Raw genomic sequence first — 25,812 nt, 5'->3', positions numbered from 1 at the left:
ATCTGGTACTGGTACTCCCTGTATATAGCTGCACATTGATCTGGTACTGGTACTCCCTGAACATAGCTCCATTCTTGAGTATTTCATTTTACAGTTTGTATTAATATTATTATATTTTAACTCTGCATTGTTGAGAAGAGCTCGTAAGCAAGCATTTCACGGTAAAGTATACACCAGTTCTATTCGGCGTGTTTGACAAATAAAATGACATTTGATTCGATTTTGATATATTCTAGTGGTTAGTTGGCTCTCACAGGCTGCCTGTTGGTGAAAAGACAGATCTTGCTGCAGAGAGAACCTGGCCAAGAGACTATGGAAGGTTTCCTCATTTCCTTCTTCTGTTTATGGAAAAGCCATCAGTCAGCCAGTGTGTGTGTGTATGCGTGTGTGTGTGTGCATGTGTGTGTGTGTGTGTGTGTTTGTGCGTGTGTTTGTGTAACAGTGCATGTGTGCTTGTCTATGTAAGTGTGCGTGTGTGTCTATGTGTGTGTGTGCGATAGTGTGTGTGTAGTACTCTAGAATGGTATGTGCTACCTGTCGGCTCAGTCTGTCTTAACATAAGTCACTGCTCAGTCAATGTTTTTCAAATATCTTTCTGAAACAGGTTTCTCATTCATTCAATTATAAATCAGAGCGCCAAACCTATTTCATAACAAATGTTATTGAAGAACAATACCATCATGGGCCCAACGTTCTGTTATGATGGAAAAGATGAGACAAATGATTTCAAAACCTTATATAAAGTTATTCAATCTTGTTGTTTTCTCATCAAGCTTTCCCTCAATGACATTAAAAGCTTATACCTAAACATATTATTGTAGTGCTAAGGAATCCGATATCACAATAATATTCCCCTATTTAGTCCCCTATTAACAATCCCCTATTTTAGCTCCCTCTCTCAGTCCCCTAATAGCAGTACCCATAATAGTTCCCATTTTAGTCTCCACTTATTGTTGTAAGTCATGGCTAAACTGGGTGGCATTATGTCAGACCTATGGCTAGCTACACAGCTCCCCTGAGGATACTGTCATGTAAAACCCTGTGGTTCTCCCTCTGGCAACATACACAGAAAAAACATGCCTGGATGACACTAATAGGTAGGGGAAAGTGTTCACACGTGTCCGTGGGCACACACAGTCGCACACACAAACACTTTGGAACTGATGGTCTTATGACATCTGTTTGTGCTAGGGGGCGCTATTCCTGTGTTTTTCTCTCTCTCAGTCCCCACATCCCCTCTCTTTCTCTCCCTCAGTCCTCCCAACCTCCCTTTCTCCCTCAATCCCCCACAAGATCCCGCTCTTCCAGTCCCTCCCTCTCTCCAACCCTCCCTTCTACTCCCTGTCCCCACTGCCTCCCTCTTCTCTACACTCCTCCCTCTCCCTCCATCTCTCCTACTGGGTTATTTTCTTTCTCTCAGTCCCCATGACTTCCAGCAGTAACCCATGGAAAGCTCTGGAATCTTTCCACTGTACTCAGCTGAGATGCATCCCGAAATGCCCAAAAGATGCACACACACACACACACAGACAAAGCTTTGGGCTGTAGCCTGGATCATAATCACAGAGATTGGCTCTTTGCATATTGATAAAGTACAGCGTGTGCGGATAAAGGATTGACCAAAGACCATGTGATCCCGACGGCATGCAGCCTTTGAAAACCTTGCCAGATTATAATTCAAACCCTATGCCCTGACATCAGACCTCTACTTTCCCTCATCCTTTTGATCCTTCTCCCCCCCTCCCCCCCTCTATCTTGTTTTTGAATAACATGTTTCCACCAAATGTTGCAGGCTAAACCGTTACTATAGGGTGTAGTGGCTGAGTGGAATGAGGGAGAAAGGGAGAAGAGAAAGAGGGAGAGAGGGAGAAGAGGGCGAGAGGGAAGAGAAGAGAAGGAGAGAGGGAAGAGAAGGAGAGAAAGAGGGAGCGAGGGAAGAGAAGGAGAAGAGAAAGAGGGAGAGAGGGAGAAGAGGGAGAGAGGGAGAAGAGGGTGAGAGGGAAGAGAAGGAGAAGAGAGAGGGAGAGAGGGAGAAGAGAAAGTGGGAGAAAGGGAGAGAAGGAAAGAGGGTGAGAATTAGAGAGGGAAGAGGAGAAGAGAAAGAGGGAGAGAGGAAGAAGAGAAAGCGGGAGAGAAGGAAGAATATGGAGGATGTCTAAGGCCTGGGCTGTATGCCTCAGGAATGTATTTGGCAGTGGGTAAATACTGCAGGTAGCCTGAATACACACACACACACACACGCTCACAACCATCCAGTGCCACATGCTCATCGGTGCAGACAGTGAACCACTACTACTGTCTACTGCTACTGTACATGGAACCACAGCTCAGGAATACTAACAACCACAAACCTGAACCCATAAAGAAGGTATGTGTGTTTTGTCTGTTTCCTTCATGTACGTGTGGTGTTTGGGAATGTTTTTGTGAGTGTTAAGTGAGATTTAGTGGAAAACAAATGCTTTGAATAATATACTGGCAAATGTATAATTGCAGTTACTGCAGGCTATACATGTCTGTATCTTATGTCGTTACTGACAGGCAGAATAATGTTGATGTGTATGGCTGTGCTATAATCCAATCTGCCCCTAACTCAATGAGAGAAGTGTTTATCATGCGACTGTGAATGTGAATGTTACCATTCTGAATTCCAGTTGACTTACAGTTTAAAGACACCCTGATGATGCAGTCTCTGTCATCTATGCGTGTGCATGCATATTTTGTGCATTCGTATTTTGTCTGTGTGTGTGTGCCTGCCTGCCTGCCTGTGTGCATGTGTGCGTGCGTGTGTCTGTGAATATGTGCATGTGTGACATTTTTGTCCACTGTGTATTATTAAGTTTGCAGCTGTGCATGTGGAAAAATATGGATACACATTCCTCTCTCTCCAACACAGATGTGTGTCTGCACAGCAACAAATGTCAGGAGGGCAAACTCATGCCTCAATGCCTCAGCTGTATTAAGGTATTAAGATGTTAATTAAGCAAAGAAAGTTAGTCGCTGTCTCACACTGTGACGTCACCTAGTCAACTGACTCTCCAGGAGTGACAAGTTACAGTAGCATCTAGCTCTAAAAATGTCTATGGCTCAGTGTTTCGAATTGTTGTGAAAAAGCCTTGAGGCCAATATGTAAAGCTCAATAAAGAGCAGTGATACTAGCAAGAGCACTGTGTGGGTTTCTTTTTTTATCTCATCGAATTGTTGTGATTGAATCCTGTGATTCGGATCCTGCTGTCACGTCCTGGCCAGTATATAAGGTTAATTGTTTTGTAGTTTGGTCAGGGCGTGACAGAGGGTATTTGTTTTATGTGGTTCAGGGTGGTGTGTTTATTTAAAGTGTGTTTGATGTAGTATTTCCGGGGTTTTGGTTTATAGTCTATGTTTATGTATTTCTATGTGTAGTCTGGTGAGTGTGTTTCTAGGTTGTGTTGATTGGGGTTGGGACTCTCAGTTGAAGGCAGGTGTTGTCTATCTGCCTTTGATTGAGAGTCCCATATATTGGGGTGTGTTTGTGTTTGTGATTCATGGGTGATTGTTCTGTGTTAAGCTTAGCCTGGCCAGACTGTTTGTAGTTGTTCATTCGTTTCTTTGTTATTTTTGTATGTTCATTTTTGAGAGTAATAATAAATCAAGATGAGCATACACGTACCTGCTGCGTTTTGGTCCTCCTTCACCGACGACAGCCGTGACACCTGCGATGGAATTATCCAAGTAGCTGTGTTCATGGCTGTGGTGTGGGTCGGGTCTGGTCCTTGCACTGGTTCTTTGTATTTGTATATTGATAAGTAATACATAACAACTATTATCACTATCCCCAGGTTGTCTTACAGTATTTCCATGGCTGTACAAGTGTCGGTGCTGTCCCTAGTCCTCACTCTAGCCCTGGGCCTGATGCTGAGTGTCTGTAGGCCTGTGTGTGGCACCCCAGAGACATCCCAGGACCTGGACTATGGAGGGGTTCCTCTCTGGATCAACCGTCTTCTGGGGGAACCCTCCGTATTCAGCCTGAGGGGCCGAATGGACCGGGCATGGTACAAATAAAACATTGATACATTAAATTACTGTAACAACAGTCTGAAGGTCATGGTACTTTACATAATTTATAAATGAAATGCACTTGCAAATCTGAGAGTTGCTTTAGCTGGTGCTTCGGGATTGGGTAATGTTTAAACATCATTCAAAGGAAAGTTCACACACCTTGTGCTTGCAAAGTATCACATGTATTTCCTACTTTATTTACATATGTAATACCTGAGTAAATACATATTTATCTATGTGTGATCCAGGTACAGAGCCAACAACCCCCAGTCCTGCCCTGACCTGTGTGACTGTCCTATTCAGTGGCCCTCAGCTCTGTACTGTGACCACAGAGACCTGGGAGAGCTGCCAGACAACATGCTTCACAATACACAATACCTGTTCCTGCAGGTAATACACACCACATGCAAGCACATGCACAAAGGGGTCTGAGACACCTGCCTGAAAGACTGTCAGGTACAACACAGTTCCTATACAGGTGTAGGATCTTAATTTGAGCCAATAATCCTGCAGCAACAGAAAATGTGAATTATTATGGAGATGATAAGTAATGGACAATTTGTCTAAGGGTTAGATACATTTTTCGTTAGCGCAAATGAAATCTGACATTTTAAAGTGGAAATTACAAACTTTAGAAGCCTTATTAAACCTTGAATACACTGCTGTGCTGTAAAATTCTCAGCAACAAAATTAAGATCCTAAATCTGTAGGTAACACAAAGCTTATGTGTGTGTGTTTTCTCAGGGCAACAACATCTCGTCCCTGCCCCTCTCCTCTCTCACCAACTCCTCAGGACTCCGCTGGCTCATCCTGGATGATAACCGTCTACAGACGGACGGGCTGCAGACCTCCACGCTGCAGAACCTGACCCGGCTCCAATACCTGTTCCTCAACCAGAACAAGCTGACTGCCGTGCCCTCTGGCCTGCCCAGGAGCCTGCGGCAGCTCCGACTGGCACACAACCTCATCACCAGCATCTCCCCGGGAACCTTTGGGAACTTACATAATCTTACATTGCTGCTACTGCAGGGGAATAGGTTGAACGTGATTACAGAGACTGACTTCACAGGTAAGTGCCTTCGCTCTGCTTCCATTCTGAGATATTATATTTTATGTCAAAACATATGACACCTTTTCTGACATATGTTAAAAATAACAGCCTCAAATGTAACAGCTCTGAACATGCTTGTTCTGGTACCCTGTCTCCCATCCTCCCTCCCCCTCTTCCTCTCCCACCAGGCCTGGTGTCTCTTAACCTGTTGAACCTGAGCGGGAACCTCTTCTCCTCCGTCCCCTCCCACCTTCCTCCCTCCATCCAGCAGCTCTACCTCTCCAACAACTCTCTGTCTGGCCTGGGGGAGGAAAGTCTACAGGGCTTCACTAATCTCAGGTAACACACACACGTACAGATGCAAGCATGCACACACACACACACACACACACACACACACACACACACATTTTTTCAGTCTGATATGCATCACACCTCTGATATTTTCACAAATTGTAGTTATTTTGTTCTCTAATATTGAAAGTTACTCTGGACAAGAATATGTGGCTTTAATGTAAATCTAATGTTCTGTGTGTGTGTGCGTGTGCGTGCGTGTGCGTGCGTGTGCGTGTGTGCGTGTGTGTGTGAGCATGTGTGCATGCGCGCGCGTGTGTGTAGGTACCTGCGTCTGAGCCGCTGTGGTCTAGTGAGCCCTTCCCTCCACCCCCAGTCCTTCAACCTGTCTTCCCTTGTGGAGCTGGATCTCTCTTACAACAAGCTGACAACCATCCCCCTGGTTCCCCTCACACTACAGTACCTATACTTGGAGGCCAACCACATACAAGGTAAGACTACACATACACTCCCGCACACACACACACACACACACACACACACACACACACACACACACACACACACACACACACACACACACACACACACACAGGCAAAGAGAGACTAAACACACTGGGGCTGAATGTACAGGCAGGGCTGGGAGGGAAATTAGGTTAACACTAAGGAGTGGAGAAAACATCTGTGAGGGGTTGACCAGGGGAGTAAGATCCAGCCAGGTCACCCGTGAAACAAGTCAGTATTCGACGTCCATCCATGTCGAAGGACGTAGGTGGATGATGTGGAAACCGGCCACTAGGGGCGTTAGCATCTTTTGTTCGAATCCAGAGATCGAAAGATGTTTTTGAGATTTTTGTTTTAAGCCTATCCTAAACCTTAAAACTTACCTTCAACATTCAGAGTTAATGCATAACCTTAAGATTTCGGAGTTAATGCTTAAACTTAACCCTAAACTTAACATTTTGAGTCCATGTGTCACGACTTCCGCCGAAGTCGGCCCCTCTCCTTGTTCGGGAGGTGTTCGGCAGTTGACGTCACCAACCTTCTAGCCATCGTTAATCCATTTTTCATTTTCCATTGGTTTTATCTTGTCTTACATCACACCTGGTTCCAATCTCATCAATTACATGTTGTGTATTTAACCCTCTGTTTCCCCTCATGTCCTTGTCAGTGATTGTTTGTTTGTATGTGATGTGCAAGTTATGTTTTGTACCCACTTTTATTATTTTGTATATTTTGGTTTTCGGAGTTTTGTGAGCACTTATTAAACGTTTATACCAAGTTCGTTCTCCTGCGCCTGACTTCCCTGCCACCAGCACACACCCATTACATCATGCCTAAACTTAACCTTAAAAATGTCAAAATTGGCGTTTGGAACAACTGCGGAATTTGACGTTTGAGAAACATAGTGAACGACTAATTCTGACATGAGACTGTGAGGGCTAGATGGTAAAATCAGCCAAATATCATGCTCTTTCCATCTCTCTCTGAGAAAAACAATCCTCGTTTTGTGCCTCCAAATATTTCCAAATGACGAAGCTGATCGAATGATGAACTCCTGAATGCTTCTCTTGGACTGCAAATCAGTACATGAAGAGTGGATGTAACTTCCTGCCTCATCTTCAATACAAACCTGTGAATCTCACAATTGGCCACTCGTTTGCTCAGCCGTGTATCCTTGACAAAACATTGTTAGGATTCCTGGATTCCTGTTCTGGCTTAAATGTTTGGGCTACAGAGGGAGAGGGACAGAGGGGGAGAGAGTGAGAGAGGGAGAGAGAATGACAAGAGAGAAAAACAAAGGTAGAGGTACAGTGCCTTCAGAAAGTATTCACACCCCTTATTAACTGTTTTCACATTTTGTCGTGTGACAGCCCAAATTTAAAGTGGTTTACATGTAGATTTAGTGTCACTGGTGTACACACAATACCCCCTAATCTCAATGTGGAAATAAGTTTTTAGACATTTTACAAATTAATAAAAAAACAGAAAGCTGAAATGACTTGAGTCAATAAGCATTCAAGCCCTTTGTTAAGGCAAGCCTAAATAACTTCAGGAATACAAATTAGTTTAACCTCTCTAGGGTATGTGGGACGAAATCGTCCCACCTACTCAACAGCCAGTGTAATCCCGTGGCGCGATATTCAAATACCTTAGAAATGCTATTACTTCAATTTCTCAAACATATGACTATTTTACACCATTTTAAAGACAAGACTCTCGTTAATCTAACCACACTGTCCGATTTCAAAAAGGCTTTACAACGAAAGCAAAACATTAGATTATGTCAGCAGAGTACCCAGCCAGAAATAATCCGACACCCATTTTTCAAGCTAGCATATAATGTCCATAAACCCAAACCACAGCTAAATGCAGCACTAACCTTTGATGATCTTCATCAGATGACACTCCTAGGACATTATGTTATACAATACATGCATGTTTTGTTCAATCAAGTTCATATTTATAGCAAAAACCAGCTTTTTACATTAGCATGTGACGTTCAGAACTAGCATACCCACCGCAAACTTCCGGTGAATTTACTAAATTACTCACGATAAACGTTCACAAAAAACATAACAATTATTTTAAGAATTATAGATACAGAACTCCTTTATGCAATCGCTATGTCCGATTTTAAAATAGCTTTTCGGCAAAAGCACATTTTGCAATATTCTGAGTAGATAGCTCGCCATCACGGGCTAGCTATTTTGACATCCACCAAGTTTGGCACTCACCAAACTCCGATTTACTATAAGAAAAATTGGATTACCTTTGCTGTTCTTCGTCAGAATGCACTCCCAGGACTTCTACTTCAATAACAAATGTTGGTTTGGTTCAAAATAATCCATAGTTATGTTCAAATATCCTCTGTTTTGTTCGTGCGTTCAAGACACTATCTGAAGGGTAACGAAGGGTGACGCGCCGGCGCATATCGTGACAAAAAAAATCTAAATATTCCATTACCGTACTTCGAAGCATGTCAAACGCTGTTTAAAATACATTTTTATGCGATTTTTCTCGTAAAAAAGCGATAATATTCCGACCGGGAAACCCTGTTTTCGTTCAAAGACTAAAAATCTAAAATGGACTCTTCTCGTGCACGCGTGCGCCAGTCTCATTGTTCTCAGATCGACCACTTACCAAATGCGCTACTCTTTTTCAGCCATGGGCTGCAAAGTCATCATTCAACGTTCTGCCGCCTTCTGAGAGCCTATGGGAGCCGTAGGAAGTGTCACGTTACAGCAGAGATCCTAAGTTTTCAATAAAGAGAGTGTAGAAGGCCAAGAAATGGTCAGAGAGGGCACTTCCTGTTTGGAATCTTCTCAGGTTTTTGCCTGCCATATGAGTTCTGTTATACTCACAGACACCATTCAAAAAGTTTTAGAAACAGTTTTAGAAACTATCCAAATCAAACAATTATATGCATATTCTAGTTTCTGGGCAGTAGTAATAACCAGATTAAATCAGGTACGTTTTTTATCCGGCCGTGCAAATACTGCCCCCTACCCTAGAGAGGTTAAAAAGTCAGATAATAAGCAGTGGTGTAAAGTACTTAAGTAAAAATACTTTGAAGTACTACTTAAGTAGTTTTTGGGGGTTTCTGAACTTCACATGACTATTTATATTTTTGACAACGTTTACTTTTATGTCATTACTTTCCTAAAGAAAATTATGCAATTTTCACTCCATACATTTTCCCTGACACCCAAAAGTACTCGTTACATTTTGAATGCTTAGCAGGACATGAAAATTGTCTAATTCACACATTTATCAGAAGAACATCCCTGGTCATGCCTACTGCCTCTGATTTGGCAGACTCACTAAACACACATGATTCATTTGTAATGATGTCTGAGTGTTGGAGTGTTGGAGTGTGACCCTGGCTATCCAGCACACTGTCTGGTTTGCTTTATATAAGGAATTCGAAATTATTATACTTTTACTTTTGATACTTAAGTATATTTTAGCATTTAGCATTTTAGTCGACAAAAAAAATCAAGGGACAAGTTAATGGAAACATACTGTATCTACTGAATGTCCCCTTGAGCATGGTGAAGTTATTATTGCACTCTGGATGGTGTATTAATACACCCAGTCACTACAAAGATACAGGCATCCTTACTAACTCAGTTGACGGAGAGGAGGAAAACCACTCAGGGATTTCACCATGAGGCCATTGGTGATTTTAAACCAGTTAAATGGCTGTGATAGGAGAAAACTGAGGATAGATTAACAACATTGTATTTACACCACAACACTAATCTAAATGACAGTGAAAAGAAGGAATGCTTGTCATTGGCAAGGACTAGGGAGTTTTTTTAGGATGAAAAGAAAAGGAATAGAGCTAAGCACAGGCAAAGTTCTAGAGGAAAACCTGGTTCAGTATGATTTCCAAAAGACACTGGGAGACAAAGACACCTTTCAGCAGGACAAAACACTGGAGTTACTTACCAAGATTATATTGAATGTTCCTGAGTGGCCTAGTTTCAGTTTTGACTTAAATCAGCTTGAAAATCTATGTCAAGAGTTGAAAATGTCTGTCTAGCCAAGATCAACAACCAACTTGACAGAGCTTTAAGATTTTTTAAAGAATGTACGATCCAGGTTTGCAAAGCTCTTAGAGACTTACACGAAATCCAAACCGGCTGCTCGCGTGCGCCATCGTGCATAAATGTATTTTGTCCCAACCACACTAAACGCGATCACGACACGCAGGTTAAAATATCAAAACAAAATCTGTACCAATTACATTAATTTGGGGACAGGTAATAAAGCATTAAACATTTATGGCAATTTATCTAGCTAGCTTGCGCTTGCTAGATAATTTGTCCTATTTAGCTTGCTTGCGGTTGCTATCTAATTTGTCCTGGGACATAACCATTGAGTTGTTATTTTACCTGAAATGCACAAGGTCCTCTACTCCGACAATTAATCCACACATAAAACAGACAACCGAATCGTTTCTAGTCATCTCTCCTCCTTTCAGGCTTTTTCTTCTCTTGATTTTATATTGCAATTGGCAACTTTCATAAATTAGGTGCATTACCGCCACCGACCTCATTCGTCTTTCAGTCACCCACGTGGGGTATAACCAATGAGTAGATGGCACGTGGGTACCTGCTTCTATAAACCAATGAGGAGATGGGAGAGGCAGGACTTGCAGCGCGATCTGCGTCACAATTAGAACTGACTTCTATTTTAGCCCTTGGCAACGCAGATGCTCGTTGGCGCACGCAAGCAGTGTGGGTGCAATAATTGAATGATATAGATTTCTACATTTATTTTGCAATGCTCGCGCATGCGATGCAGGTGGTTGGGTCAGGGTATTACCCAGAAAGACAGCTTCCAAAGGTGATTCTAACATGTATTCACTCAAGAGGTTGAATACTTCTCTAATTAAGATATTTGAGTGTTTTATTTTACATTAATAACATTTAAAAACATTTCTTCAACTTTGACATTACAGAGTATTTTTTGTCGATCATTGACAAAAAAATGCCACTTTGTAACACAACAAAATGTGGAAAAAGTCAAGGGGTGTGAATACATTCTGTAGGCACTGTAGATGAACAGACAGAGAGGCGGGGGTAGAGACACAGAAATAAAAAGAGAGCGAGAAAGCAAGAGAAATAAAGATGGAGTGTGAGCTTGTTTTCCGCAAGGCTCTCCAGGAGACATGAGTCAGAACTATAAGCTGGTATGTGTGTCTGGCCTGGTCTGACAGAGAGCTAAACACAAGACATTCACCGAGAGGAAAACACTCACCTCACTGTCTAGCATCGCGACAGCTAGCTACTGTTGTCTACCCTCTGCCAAACGTACCCTTCTGCCAATAGCTATAGGCAGGAACAGGAGGTAGAGAGGAGAATATGTTCTCTCCTCCTCCTTTTTAAGATAGCTGTAGCTGCTTTTTGGATTTGGCATCAACTACTGTACAGTGAGGGAAAAAAGTATTTGATCCCTTGCTGATTTTGTACGTTTGCCCACTGACAAAGAAATGATCAGTCTATAATTTTAATGGCAGGTTTATTGAGAGAGTGAGAGACAGAATAACAACCAAAAAATGCAGAAAAACGCATGTCAAAAATGTTATAAATTGATTTGCATTTTAATGAGGGAAATAAGTATTTGACCCCTCTGCAAAACATGACTTAATACTTAGTGGCAAAATCCTTGTTGGCAATCACAGAGGTCAGACGTTTCTTGTAGTTGGCCACCAGGATTTTGTCCCACTCCTCTTTGCAGATCTTCTCCAAGTCATTAAGGTTTCGAGGCTGACATTTGGCAACTCGAACCTTCAGCTCCCTCCACAGATTTTCTATGGGATTAAGGTCTGGAGACTGGCTAGGCCACTCCAGGACCTTAATGTGCTTCTTCTTGAGCCACTCCTTTGTTGCCTTGGCCATGTGTTTTGGGTCATTGTCATGCTGGAATACCCATCCATGACCCATTGTCAATGCCCTAGCTGAGGGAAGGAGGTTCTCACCCAAGATTTGACGGTACATGGCCCCGTCCATCGTCCCTTTGATGCAGTGAAGTTGTCCTGTCCCCTTAGCAGAAAAACACCCCCATAGCATAATGTTTCCACCTCCATGTTTGATGGTGGGGATGGTATTCTTGGGGTCATAGGCAGCATTCCTCCTCCTCCAAACACGGCGAGTTGAGTTGATGCCAAAGAGCTCCATTTTGGTCTCATCTGACCACAACACTTTCACCCAGTTGTCCTCTGAATCATTCAGATGTTCATTGGCAAACTTCAGACGGGCATGTATATGTGCTTTCTTGAACAGGGGGACCTTGTGGGCGCTGCAAGATTTCAGTCCTTCACGTCGTAGTGTGATACCAATTGTTTTCTTGGTGACTATGGTCCCAGCTGCCTTGAGATCATTGACAAGATCCTCCTGTGTAGTTCTGGGCTGATTCCTCACCGTTCTCATGATCATTGCAACTCCACGAGGTGAGATCTTGCATGGAGCCCCAGGCCGATGGAGATTGACAGTTCGTTTGTGTTTCTTCCATTTGCGAATAATCGCACCAACTGTTGTCACCTTCTCACCAAGCTGCTTGGCGATGATCTTGTAGCCCATTCCAGCCTTGTGTAGGTCTACAATCTTGTCCCTGACATCCTTGGAGAGCTCTTTGGTCTTGGCCATGGTGGAGAGTTTGGAATCTGATTGATTGATTGCTTCTGTGGACAGGTGTCTTTTATTCAGGTAACAAGCTGAGATTAGGAGCACTCCCTTTAAGAGTGTGCTCCTAATCTCAGCTTGTTACCTGTATAAAAGACACCTGGGAGCCAGAAATCTTTCTGATTGAGAGGGGGTCAAATACTTATTTCCCTCATTAAAATGCAAATCAATTTCTAACATTTTTGACATGCGTTTTTCTGCATTTTTTTGTTGTTATTCTGTCTCTCACTGTTCAAATAAACCTACCATTAAAATTATAGACTGATCCTTTCTTTGTCAGTGGGCAAACGTACAAAATCAGCAGGGGATCAAATACTTTTTTCCCTCAATGTAGCATGTTGTGGTTTCTGCTCCTAATAGAATAGGATACTGAAGCTGTATCCAGCTTCTGATCAGGCAAATCCTTCTCATACAGTCTGCCATTTCAGGAACAATAATGGCAGTACACTCAAAATACTGTTACAACTCTCAATTGGAGGAACTGGGTTTAAGTTATGTTCACATATGGTAAAAAGATACTTGGTGAAGTAAGAGTATATGAGTGGGAATGCCATTGCTGGGTATAGGGCTAGAGTGCATGTAAAAACCATACTGTCCTCTGTTCACTTTGTCCTCTCTATCCTTTCTCTCCTCTCTGTCCTCGCTCTGCTCTTTGTCCTCTGCAGAGTTTAACATCTCTAGTTTCTGTCGGGAGGTGGGTCCTCTGTCGTACTCCAGGATGAGGATCCTTCGGCTGGACGGCAACAAGATGTCCTATCATCTACTACCACCTGAATGGGTCTACTGCCTCCGAGTCCTGCACCACATATACATCTAACTCTGACCTCGGACCTCTAACCCCCTGACCCTGCCACAACCCTGCTTTGAAGCTTACCTGGAAAGATTCTGTCAAGATTCCACAGGCCCGAACATTCAGAAATTAACACACACACACATGCACACAAGTACGTCATTCAAACGCACATCCTTCAAACACACGTCACTCATGCCCACTCGGACGCACGTTTGGACACACACAAACGCAAGCAAATGCTTACATGGTCTCATAACAGGTCCTCAAGACTCAATACATTATATTTAAAAAAAAAAAAGTATCCTCGAGGGGTAGAGCTGAGGCTCATTTCACACTGTTTTGCTAGTCTCACTGTAACCACTTCATACTGTAACACATAGTCTGATCAGTGTATGAAGCACGTATTCATTAAAATCCTCCACAAACATCACCCACCAAGGCTTGTTAATACATCACAGTACAGTACTGTAGAGTCAGCTTGGAGTTGAATTGATCCAACACACACGTATAAATGCGCACATTGTATGCGTTTGTTATTGTAAAGTTTTACAATATACTCTATGTTTTGCTAAAGTCAAATTATGTGCTTTATTGGATGTATGACTGTAACGCATTGTTTTTGCATATGAACAGAACAATAAGAATAACAACAATACACCATTATCAATTGTTTTTACTGTTTTTCTCTCTCAACCAATATTTTAGAATAGACACTAGTGATGTAGACATGAAATAATCTCTGTTTCATATAACACAAAACCTTTGTCAATCCAGAGCATTAGTCTCTATAAGCCTAGATTAGTCTCATTAGTCTAGATCCTGGTCCTGCTGCTCTACGGGTAGCTAGCTCTCTGTATGAGACACACAAAAACATACCTTCACTATGAACACAGCCCATAATGGCCTGCTGTTATATTCATAGAAACACACGGTTTGTTATTCCTGAATATCAGTTTCATAGACCTAGAAATCACACATAATATAACCCTATCACTAGACATACATTAATAGAGGTATAGGTTGTCCAATGAGTGGCATTTTAACATGGTGTGTTCCAATGACTTTACCATACCTCTGAAACTATAGGGGAAAGTGTGTGTGCATGTGCATGTGTGTGTACTAATGACAATACTAACATTTTACCGGTGACATTGCACATTGCAGACCCAGCCGTTCAGGGGGTACTAAATCTGGTCCAACAGCATACATGCAATGGAATCTGTGGCTGAGTGTGTGTCTGTGTGACTGTGTGTGTGTGTCTGTGTCTCTAAGTGTGTTTATGGAAAACCTGTGATAAATGGCTATATGGATTTTTTAGGGCAGATGCGGATACCAATTTTTGGGGTTACATTTTCAGATCAAACAATACATTTGACTTTGTTTTTACCAATCTAACTACATACCAAAATAATTGTAATAATTGTATTTGAATGGTAAATATCTTAATAAACTGTGTAAATCAAAATGGCATAGGCCTACTCACAATACAGGTGAATGCATATTCAATAGGAGTGTGTGCATGCATTGAGTTATTGAGCATTTTTCCTGGTCAGTGGAGTCTATGGTGCTACAGATGACAAGCAATCAGTTGCCCTTCCATTTGGGCCTACTGATCAACAAAATTTGCATAGAAAGATCTATCATGGTCCACACACCAATGCAATCATGAAGAGGACACGACATCCCCTCTTCCCCCTCAGGAGAATGAAAAGATTTGACATGGGCCCTCAGATCCTCAAAAGGTTCTACGGCTGCACCATTGAGAGCATCTTGACTGGCAGCATCATTGCTTGGTATGGCTACTGCTTGGCATCCGACCGCAAGGCGCTACAAAGTGTAATGCGTACAGCCCAGTACATCACTGGGCCGAGCTGCCTGCCATCCAGGACCTCTGTATCAGGCCGTGTCAGAGGAAGGCCATAAAAATGGTTAAAGACTCCAGCCACCCAAGTCACAGACTGTTCTCTCAGCTACTGCATGGCCGTGAACAGCTTCTATCCCCAAGACATAAGACTGCTAAATAGTTAGTTAAATACTTAACCAAATAGCTTCTGCATTGACCATTTTGCGCTAACGTTTTTGTCTCATCACATACATTTACATTTACGTCATTTAGCAGACGCTCTTATCCAGAGCGACTTACAAATTGGTGCATTCACCTTATGATATCCAGTGGAACTACCACTTTACAATAGTGCATCTAAATCTTTTAAGGGGGGGGGGGTAGAAGGATTACTTTATCCTATCCCAGGTATTCCTTAAAGAGGTGGGGTTTCAGGTGTCTCCGGAAGGTGGTGATTGACTCCGCTGTCCTGGTGTCGTGAGGGAGCTTGTTCCACCATTGGGGTGCCAGAGCAGCGAACAGTTTGGACTGGGCTGAGCGGGAACCGTGCTTCCTCAGAGGTAGGGGGGCCAGCAGGCCAGAGGTGGATGAATGCAGTGCCCTTGTTTGGGTGTAGGGCCTGATCAGAGCCTGAAGGTATGGAGGTGCCGTTCCCCTCACAGCTCCGTAGGCAAGCACCATGGTCTTGTAGCGGATGCGAGCTTCAACTGGAAGCCAGTGGCGAGATTGGAGGAGCGGGGTGACGTGAGAGAACTTGGGAAGGTTGAACACCAGATGGGCTGCGGCGTTCTTGATGAGTTGTAGGGGTTTAATGGCACAGGCAGGGAGCCCAGCCAACAGCGAGTTGCAGTAATCCAGACGGGAGATGACAAGTGCCTGGATTAGGACCTGCGTCGCTTCCTGTGTGAGGCAGGGTCGTACTCTGCGAATGTTGTAGAGCATGAACCTACAGGATCATGTCACCGCCTTGATGTTAGTGGAGAACGACAGGGTGTTGTCCAGGATCACGCCAAGGTTCTTAGCACTCTGGGAGGAGGACACAAGGGAGTTGTCAACCGTGATGGCGAGATCATGGAACGGGCAATAAATAACAATAAAAATAAATAACAAGATGAGCATCCACATTCCTGCTGCGTTTTGGTCCTCTATTCCCGACGACAGCCGTTACACACACTTGGATTGTGCAACATTTGCCCATTACTATTTTAAAAATTATTCAAGCTCTGTCAAATTGGTTGTTCATCATTGCTAGACAACCATTTTCAGGTCTTGCCATAGATTATCAAGTAGATTTAAGTCAAAATTGTAACTTGGCCATTCAGAAACATTCATTGTCTTCTTGGTAAGCAACACTATTGTAGATTTTGCCTTGTGTTTTAAGTTATTGTCCTGCTGAAAGGTGAATTCATCTCCCAGTGTCAAGTGGAAAGCAGACTGAACCAGGTTTTCCTCTAGGATTTTGCCTTTGCGTAGCTTCATTCCACTTGTTTTTGATTCTAAAAAACTCTCCAGTCCTTAACGATTACAAGCATACCCAAAACATGATGAAGCCACCACTATGCTTGAACATATGGAGAGTGGTACTCAGGACAAAAAGTAAATTGCTTTGCCAGATTTTTGCAGTATTACTTTAGGGCCTTATTGCAAACAGTTTTGGAATATTTTTACTCAGTACGAGCTTCCTTCTTTTCACTCTGTCAATTATGTTAGTATTGTGGATTGACTACAATGTTGATCCCTCCTCAGTTTTCTCCTGTCACAGCCACTACACTGTAACTGTTTTAAAATCACCATTGGCCTCAGGGTGAAATCTGTGAGCTGTTTACTTCCTCACCAGCAACTGAGTTAGAAAGGACGCCTGTATATTAGTAGTGACTGGGTGTATTGATACACCATCCAAAGTGTAATTAATAACTTCACCATACAGAGAGGGATGTTCAATGTCTGCTTTTGTTTTTTTACCCATCTACGAATAGATGCCCTTCTTTGCGAGGCATTGGAAACCCTCCCTGGTCTTTGTTGTTGAATCTGTGTTTGAAATTCACTACTCGACAGATGGACCTTACAGATAATTTAATGTGTGGGGTACAGAGATGAGGTAGTCATTCAAAAAATGATATTATTTAGGCTTGCCATAAGTAAGGGGTTGAATACTTTTTGACTCAAGACATTCAACACATCACACAAGCCACTGGCCATAAAAGCCTGTGGCTCCATCCCAAATGGCATGCTATTTTCTACATAGATCACCACTTTTGAGCAGAGCCCTATGAAATGTCGTGCCAGCGGTGACTGCACTCTAGCAGGGATTAAGTCATTGTGAGGAGGGAGGAGGGCTGTGTAAGGAAACTCTCTGGTTCCATCATGGTCCTGGACACATTTTTGTACACACTCCCTAAAACACAACATCATCACAGCTACATTACACTGACTTTCCACATCTCAACTCTCCTGTTGTTCGTGTCAGGACACAGGCATATTTCCATCAAGTTTATGGCCTGGTGATGTTGGAATGTATTGAGGCCTTGCTTTGCTGTTCTATGTGTTGTAGAGTTACTTAATGTTAAGATACTGGCTGTGTCTGAAATCTGGCTTGCCTACTACTTACTTAAACTGCATACTGTGTAGTAATGGTACTACATACTATTTAGAACATACTGTTTAGTAAAAATGAGCAACAAATAACAGCATTTCATCCTACTGAGAACACGTCATGTGATTGCTCAATTGCATGGATTTCCGCCATTCTTTTGTTTTGGTACGGCACGTCCCCTCAGCTGATTATCAGCTGTTGTCAAACACACGGGTGCAGCGAACACTACTAGATGAAAAGCCGAAATGAGTATGACATTCTGGCATTTAAAGTATGACATTCTGGCATTTTATTTGCAACGCAAGTACGGGTATTCGAACAAGGCCACTGTCTCCCTGGCCTGGACCTATACCAGGAACCGGTTTGCAGCCTCCTCTGTAACTCCTCTGTTTTCTGGTTCAGCCTGTTTTTGCATTCCCTGGCCCTGTAGTGTTAGAGTCTTTAGAGCCCTGGCTTATATTTAGCTGTTCTCTGGGTTGCAGAGTTAGTGAATGTTCAGCTCCTGTCTCCCTGGCCTGGAACCATCTCTGTCTGTTTTTCTATTTGAAACGCTGCTCCCTCCCTCTGTTGTGTGAGTCAGTTTATGGCTCTGGCCTGTAGTGTTGGTATATTTAGTATCCTGGGTTAGCTGTTCTCTCTGTTGTACTGTTGGTGTATAAGCCTCAGCAGCTCACTCTCTACCTCCACTTTGCTCACCTCCCCACCTTCCTTACCCCAGACACCTGAGCCCTCCCTCACCTCACCCCATCCCACTTTTTTCCCTTCTTCAAGCCCTCCCTTCATCCTCTCACCATCGTCCCTCCATCGTCCTAGCCTGGCCTGGCCTCTGCATTCCCCATCCTCTGAGCCCTTAAGGCAGCAGGGCGGCTCTCTTGTGGACACTTAAGACAGGGGAAGGAATGAACCAAGAGGAAATTAATGAACGAGCAGGAGGAGGAGGGGGGAGGGGGGATGGAGAAAGCAAATAACTTTAGAATCAATTACAGTTATGCTGTTACTCTTCAGAACCAAACACAGCTCATCCATTCCCAAATTCAGCCTTGGAAAACTAAGACACTCAGCTCTGACTCGCCTCTCAATTAACCAGCTCCCCAGTGTTGAACATTTCTGAAAAGTGAACTTGGGGATGTGGTGGAGAGCCAACACACATAAATGTTAGCATTTATGCCACTCGCCACATGTAATTTTAGACCAGTGTTCAATGCTGACCTGCTTTATTTTACCACTGGTTGTAAGACACTGTGCATGTTAACAACCTGCTTTACACTGGGCGGGGTGTGAGCTTTGTTTGCCACTTAACAAGCTCTTAATGATACTGTCTGCTCGTGTTTCAGGCCTCCCTGCTAGACACTGCTGTGTGTGTATAAAGATTTATAGGCTTGTTTACAAGGCTGGGATCTCATCTCATTTGTAAGACAGAGGAATGCTGACTTGGATCTCAGGGTTCCTTTAATGTGTGCTTTTGATGATTATATGGACATTATTTGGGTTTCCAGCACCCCAAACATCTGCTTCCTTTGATTGACTTGATGGACTTTCGTTGTTACTTCACGGCATGGACAACATACCAGTTAATCACACTTCATGACGCCGGAATTGTTTATATCATAACACTATCATAAAGTCTGAGTGGTAAGGAAAAACATTCTGGCTGTTAACACAAGAGCAGGGACATCTATCAAAATTTCGCTAGTTCAACAAATACAATGTTGTGTAATTGAAAACCCACACCATCTGGAGAATTATGTCAACATAAAATATATTAACCCCAATCGGCCCCTTTTTTTAAATTATCGCCTAAAATGACACCCAAATCTAACTGCCTGTAGCTCAGGCCCTGAAGCAAGGATATGCACTTTCTTAGTACCATTTGAAAGGAAACACTTTGAAGTTTATGGAAATGTGAAAGGAATGTTGGAGAATATTACACATTAGATCTGGTAAAAGATAATACTAAGAAGAAAAACCTTTTTTTTTGTATTTTCTGTGTACCATCACCTTCGAAATGCAAGAGAAAGGCCATAATGTATTATTCCAGCACAGGTGCAATTTAGATATTGGCTACTAGATGGCAGCAGTATATGTGCAAAGTTTTAGTCTGATCCAATAAACCATTGTATTTCTGTTCAAAATGTTGTATCAAGACTGCCCAAATGTGCCTAATTTGTTTATTAATAACTTTTCATGGTTAAAACTGTGCACTCTCCTCAAACAATAGCATGGTATTATTTCACTGTAATTGCTACTATAAATTTGACAGTGCAGTTAGATTAACAAGAATTTAAGCTTTCTGCCAATATCAGATATATCTATGTCCTGGGAAATGTTGTTGTTACTTACAACCTCATGCTAATCGCATTAGCCTACGTTAGCTCAACCGTCCCGCAGGGGACCCAATGCAGCTGTTTTTATTTCAATATGAAACCATTTCTGGGTAACAATTAAGTACCTTACTGTGATTGTTTTGAATTAAAATGGTCAATAAGATACAAAAATAGCTTCTTAGCAAAGGAAGCTTAGCAATATTTCAAGCAAGATTTTTGCTAGGACTGTCTGGGAGTGTTCTGAGTGGGGAGGGGAAAACTGAAAATTAGCTATTATTGGCAGAGAGCTTTGGAACTCTTGTTCTTATTGGTCAATTAACTAATTTACTGCATGGTGATGTCATCATGGAAGACCAGTATACCTGCACATTGTAAATATGGTATTGGAGCTGACCCGGTATATACTGTAGCTGACTTACTTTCTCGTGTTCTTATTTCATATTTGTATATCCCATCTGTTCTTGTTCAACCTTACGTTTTTTAGTACTACATTGATATTGGTTACTGCATTGTTGGGTTTAAGAGCTTGGAAGAAAGGTATTTCACTATACTTGTGCACGTGACATTAAAACTTGAAACAGGCTGAGATTTCAGACAGTCTACAAACAGCTCTTACACTAAAAGGGCATTAGTATAATTATCACAATTTTACAATATCATTCCAACTTCATAGTGTAGAAATATATATCAAAGACAGGAAATCATGTTTTTGACAGCACTGGGCCTTTAATAGTTATAATATAAAATAATATTGTATTTATAATATATCATAATTATATCAACATAAAACTAGTCTAATAAATTAAACGAAAATTAAATTAATTCACAACATTGGTATACTACATTGGGAGTGATGCATATGAGGAAGGAAAATAGATTTAAATCACTAGTTTCAGCTGGAGCCTCAGAGGAGTCGCTCTGACTGAGAATAAACACTCAAATCATCTTGGATTCATTATCAACTGATCTTTTCATTTTCCTTCCTCGCCCTACTGGAGTCACAAAGGCTTTCTTTGTTTCTCTATTTCTCCTGAGCTCTCTGTGTCCTGCGCAACTTAATTTGTTTGTTTGTTTCTTTTTTCTTTCTTTCTTTTCTCAATGTATCGATGGCCTAAAATGATCTAATCTACCCACTCAATCTCATACGTTGACCACATGTGGCTTACAGTAACACACCCATGCACGCACACACCCACACTCACTCACTCACACACACACACACACACTCTCTCACACACACTCTCTCACACACACACACACACACACACACACACACACACACACACACACACACACACACACACACACACACACACACACACACACACACACACACACACACACACACACAGAGAGAAGACAGTTCATGCTGTGCAAGAGACAGCTCAGCACACAACTACCTTCCAATACGTGCATGCATCCATGCATGTGTGTTTTTGTGTCGACCATGCATCTGTGCATCTAAAATAAAGGTTAAATAAAATAAAATAATCTGTGTATGGTGTCCCAGCTAACAACTCTAGGGAGAGAGAAGATTTTTGTAATGTCCCCCTAATGTTGTCCAGTTTTCCCTCAGTTAGGGGAACATTCTAGGGGAACATGCCCTCAGAACATTACTTTTTTTACATTTTGTTGTGCTAAATTGATTAAATTCAGAGTTCGTGTCACTGGCCTACACACAATACCACATACTGTTAAAGTTGAATTATGTGTTACGAAATGTTGTCAAATGAATACAAAATGAAAAGCTGAAATGTCTTGAGTCAATAAGTATTCAACCCCTTTGTAATGGCAAGCCTACATAAGTTCAAGCGTAAAATGTCCTTAACAAGTCAAATAATAAGTTGCATGGACTCACTCTGTGATCAATAATAGTATTAAACATTCATTTTGAATGACTACCTCATCTCTGTACCCCACACATACAATTATCTGTAATGTCCCTCAATCAAGCAGTCAATTTCAAACACACATTCAGTCACAAAGACCAAGGAGTTTTCCAATGCCTCACAAAGAAGGGCACCTATTGGTAGATGGGTAAAAACAAATATATCCCTTTGAGCATGGTGAAGTTATTAATTACACTTTGGATTGTGTATCAATACATCCAGTCACTACAAAGATACAGGTGTCCTTCCTAAAATTTGCCAGAAAGGAAGGATACCGCTCAAAGATTTCACTCTGAGGCCAATGGTGACTTTAAAACAGTTACAGAGTTTAATGGCTGTGATAGGAGACAACTGAGGATGGATCAACACCATTGTAGTTACTCCACAATACTAACCTAATAGACAGAGTGAAAAGAAGGAAGCCAGTACAGAATAAAAAATATTCCAAAACATGCATCGTGTTTGCAATAAGGCACTAAAGTTCAACTGCAAAGAATGTGGCAAAGAAATTAGCTTTTTGTCCTGAATACAAAGTGTTATGTTTGGATTAAATCCAACACATAACTGAGTACCACTCTTCATATTTTCAAGCATGGTGGTGGCTGTATCATATTATTGGTAGTCTTGTAATTGTTAAGGACAGGATTAAAAAGAAACAGAATGGAGCTAAGCACAGGCAATATCCTAGAGGACAACCTGGTTCAGCCTGCTTTCCAACAGACACTGGTAGACAAATTCACCTTTCAGCAGGACAATAACCTAAAACACAAGGCCAAATATACACTGGAGTTGCTTACCAAGACGACATAGAATGTTCCTGAGTGACCTAGTTACATTTTTGACTTAAATCGGCTTGAAAATCTATGGCAAGACTTGAAAATGGCTGTCTAGCAATAATCAACAATAAATTTGACAGAGATTGAATTTTTTTTTAATATTGCACAATCCAGGTGTGCAAATATCTCAGAGACTTACCCAGAAAGACCCACAGCTTAATCGCTGCCAAAGGTGATTCTAGAGTATATTGACTAAGCTGTGTGAATACGTATGTAAATTAGATATTTCTGTATGTCATTTGCAATATATTTGCTAAAATAATTAAAAACATGTTTTCACTTTGTCATTATGGGCTATTGTATGTAGATGGGTGAGATAAACATACATTTAATCCATTTTGAATTCAGACTGTAATACAACAAAATAAGTCAAGGGGTATGCATACTTTCTGAAGGCACTGTATGTTAGCAAAAACCTCTGAGAACCTTTTTAGGATGATGTTTTAGTGTTAAAGTTAGGAGAACAGTATCTTAAGGTATTGTAGCGTTAAGAGATGACACACATCAACGGTTTCTACCACGAAACCACAAATACAATAACCACCGCGGTCAAAATAACTGTAAAGTATGTCGCCATCGAAACGACTATCGCTACAATCGACTGGTTCGCTACGTTCCTGCACCCAACTCACACAAAGTGTCACAGCACAAAGGTAACAAAGCGTTAAAGGATGATTAAAACGTAGACCAATGTTCTCTAGAAGTTCCACTATGTGAAGAACTAAAGTGAGAAAAAATTGATAAAAGGGTAAATGATAAGTCAGAAGGCCTAGATCCGCAGGAATTAACACCCTTATCAAGGATGTTAAAAATCTAATTCCTCCCGCTCTCACTCGAGACCCTATCCAGGGCCGGCTTGATCAAGAAACAAGCCCACAGGCTTTGTCTGTAGACTCTGATACAAAGGTTGCAATGAAAAAGGTCAAAAGCTTCATTAAAGCCAAGCCCACTCAAAATCCGAAAAGTCGATCTGCTTTCACCTTGAACAGAAATGGCACATCACATCATTGCAAACGACCACTCCACTTTGTGAAGAATATGTCCACTAAACGCGACTCTAAACGGCCATATCTAGAAACATTCCTAGAGGATTGCTTAACTTGTCATGCGCTAATTGATTCGGGCGTGACAATATCGCTCATCTCTCAAACATTGTTCAATGATCTCAAAAGGGCTTCGAAGTCAACTAAACGTTGGTTAAAAGTGGAATGATGCGACACTACACCACTTTGAGGTTTCACTCAGACTACCTTGCCTCTCACATTGAGAGTCATGATGAAACTACACTTCCCGGACGTATTGCTCGTTCACCCTGTGTATGTTACCAGCCTCGAATCTGAACCCCTGCTACTCGGAGCAGACTTGATGGATCGGTTACTCCCACTGATGGATTGGAAAACCAACCATGTATGATCACAGGTCACAGTGCCTTTTCCATTGACCACACTGTCTTCCCCTAAAGCTAGCTGCAACGCAGTCATCCACAAGGGGTATCTGTTGAAAGCACCCCTTGGGGAAAAAGACGTTTCGAAACCACTTGGTGCAGAATCCGATCCAAGGAGATATTACGAAATCTCGACACATTCAGTCAGCAAACCTGATTGACCATTATTTCAAGGATTAGAGACCTCCCAACTAGTCAAATTTCTATTGATAATAGTGACTGGGGGTTAGTAGTCACTCAGATTGCAACACATATAAGGAAATCTCCAGAACACTCTTCTGATGGTCAACACACATGCCACTAATAAATAGAACCCTCCATTCAGGAGGAAAGTTATTAGAAGTCATGAACCATGATCACACCACGTACTTCCGTTGTGAGGTTAGCTCCTCCGTAGATAACATAGCTATGAAATAGACTTCTTTATACCTATCGCCACTTCAATAGTGGAAGACACAGTGACTTGTAGTAAAAACCACTACAGACTCCCTCGACACCAATTCTGACTGACCTCCAGGCATTGACCTGAAAATTGTCTGACTACGTCAGACTCATTCTGAAGAAGTTGTAGTCTACCAGGATACTTGGTTTTCTGCCCTTGACATGCTGGCTTGTGGTAGCATAAACACACATGTACACCGGAACATCCAATAAGGATTTATGCTTGGATCCCTGAAGGGTTGAGCAAAACGCCAGCCTGGGTAAAATTGAACATTTAGGAACACCCTAGACATGACACTAGAGACAATGCCATCATAGTCATTTTGCCAAGACCTTGGACGTATATAGAATATGAGATGATTAAGAGGTGATGACTATATTTTCTATTTATCTTTTGTTTGGGCTTTTATTCATTTTGTTTCATTTTCTTTGACACTTAGGAAGTGATAGAGCCATAAACAAATTCCCCAGACAACCATCAGTTAGTGCCACAACGCCGCTCATTTCGGAGGAAATGTAGTTATATATTTCATGAGTGTGTGTGCGTTGTTAACATCTGCCTAAGTTACTGCCCAGATCTTCCAGTCTGCTTGACCAGACGACAGGTCCGGAACGGCGATCCTCAACCCTGGGGAATGGAACAATATGTCCCTTTCTCAACCAGTTGAAAGTGTCCGTTGGTACTGTCAGGTCAGTTGTTGTCTGGGACATTATATCTGATGATAGGACAACATACATTGTATCTTGGAAAGTCTACACATTCTAGTTATCAGATTCATATGGAATTGTTGTGCAATTGAAATGTTTAAATATAAAATTGTTTGTGAGAATAAAATTTGATTTTAGCTTCTAAATGAGAGAATTGTTTTCATAAATAAACTTATGCTCACTCAGTGGCCACGCCCAAGTGAACAGACATTGGTTGGAGAGGGATGAAACACGCCCTTCTCTTCCCAGTACAAAAGCCCCCGTGAGCTGTGGTTGTGAATGGTTGAACGACTACTCTATCTAACAAAATTTACATGAGACCAGATCACGTGGAGACGATGATCACCACGCTGGAATGGTGACTTTTG

The 25,812-nt window shown here is 41.9% G+C and overlaps 1 protein-coding gene across 1 annotated transcript; it reads left to right on the top strand.

Annotated features, from left to right (window-relative positions):
* The first annotated feature begins 2,058 nt into the window (after positions 1-2,058).
* zgc:113307 (lumican) lies at positions 2,059-14,033 on the top strand. Its single transcript, XM_029775913.1, has 7 exons — positions 2,059-2,368; positions 3,816-4,028; positions 4,284-4,425; positions 4,780-5,104; positions 5,275-5,425; positions 5,705-5,871; positions 13,239-14,033. Exons 2-7 carry the CDS (start codon positions 3,835-3,837, stop codon positions 13,388-13,390), a joined length of 1,131 nt encoding a protein of 376 aa, XP_029631773.1. The 5' UTR covers positions 2,059-2,368; positions 3,816-3,834; the 3' UTR covers positions 13,391-14,033.
* The last annotated feature ends 11,779 nt before the right edge of the window (positions 14,034-25,812 follow it).

Source organism: Salmo trutta, chromosome 14 (genome assembly GCF_901001165.1).
Source record: "Salmo trutta chromosome 14, fSalTru1.1, whole genome shotgun sequence".
Lineage (NCBI taxonomy): Eukaryota > Metazoa > Chordata > Actinopteri > Salmoniformes > Salmonidae > Salmo > Salmo trutta.
The sequence above is the reverse complement of the archived record's forward strand: the minus strand, read 5'-3'. Positions and strand labels throughout refer to the sequence as shown.

Coding starts and splice junctions, on each gene's coding strand:
- zgc:113307 (XM_029775913.1), top strand. CDS start 3,835: ATGGCTGTACAAGTGTCGGTGCTGTCCCTAGTCCTCACTCTAGCCCTG. Junction 4,029..4,283: donor GGCCGAATGGACCGGGCATG/GTACAAATAAAA, acceptor TGTGTGATCCAG/GTACAGAGCCAACAACCCCC. Junction 5,426..5,704: donor CAGGGCTTCACTAATCTCAG/GTAACACACACA, acceptor GCGTGTGTGTAG/GTACCTGCGTCTGAGCCGCT.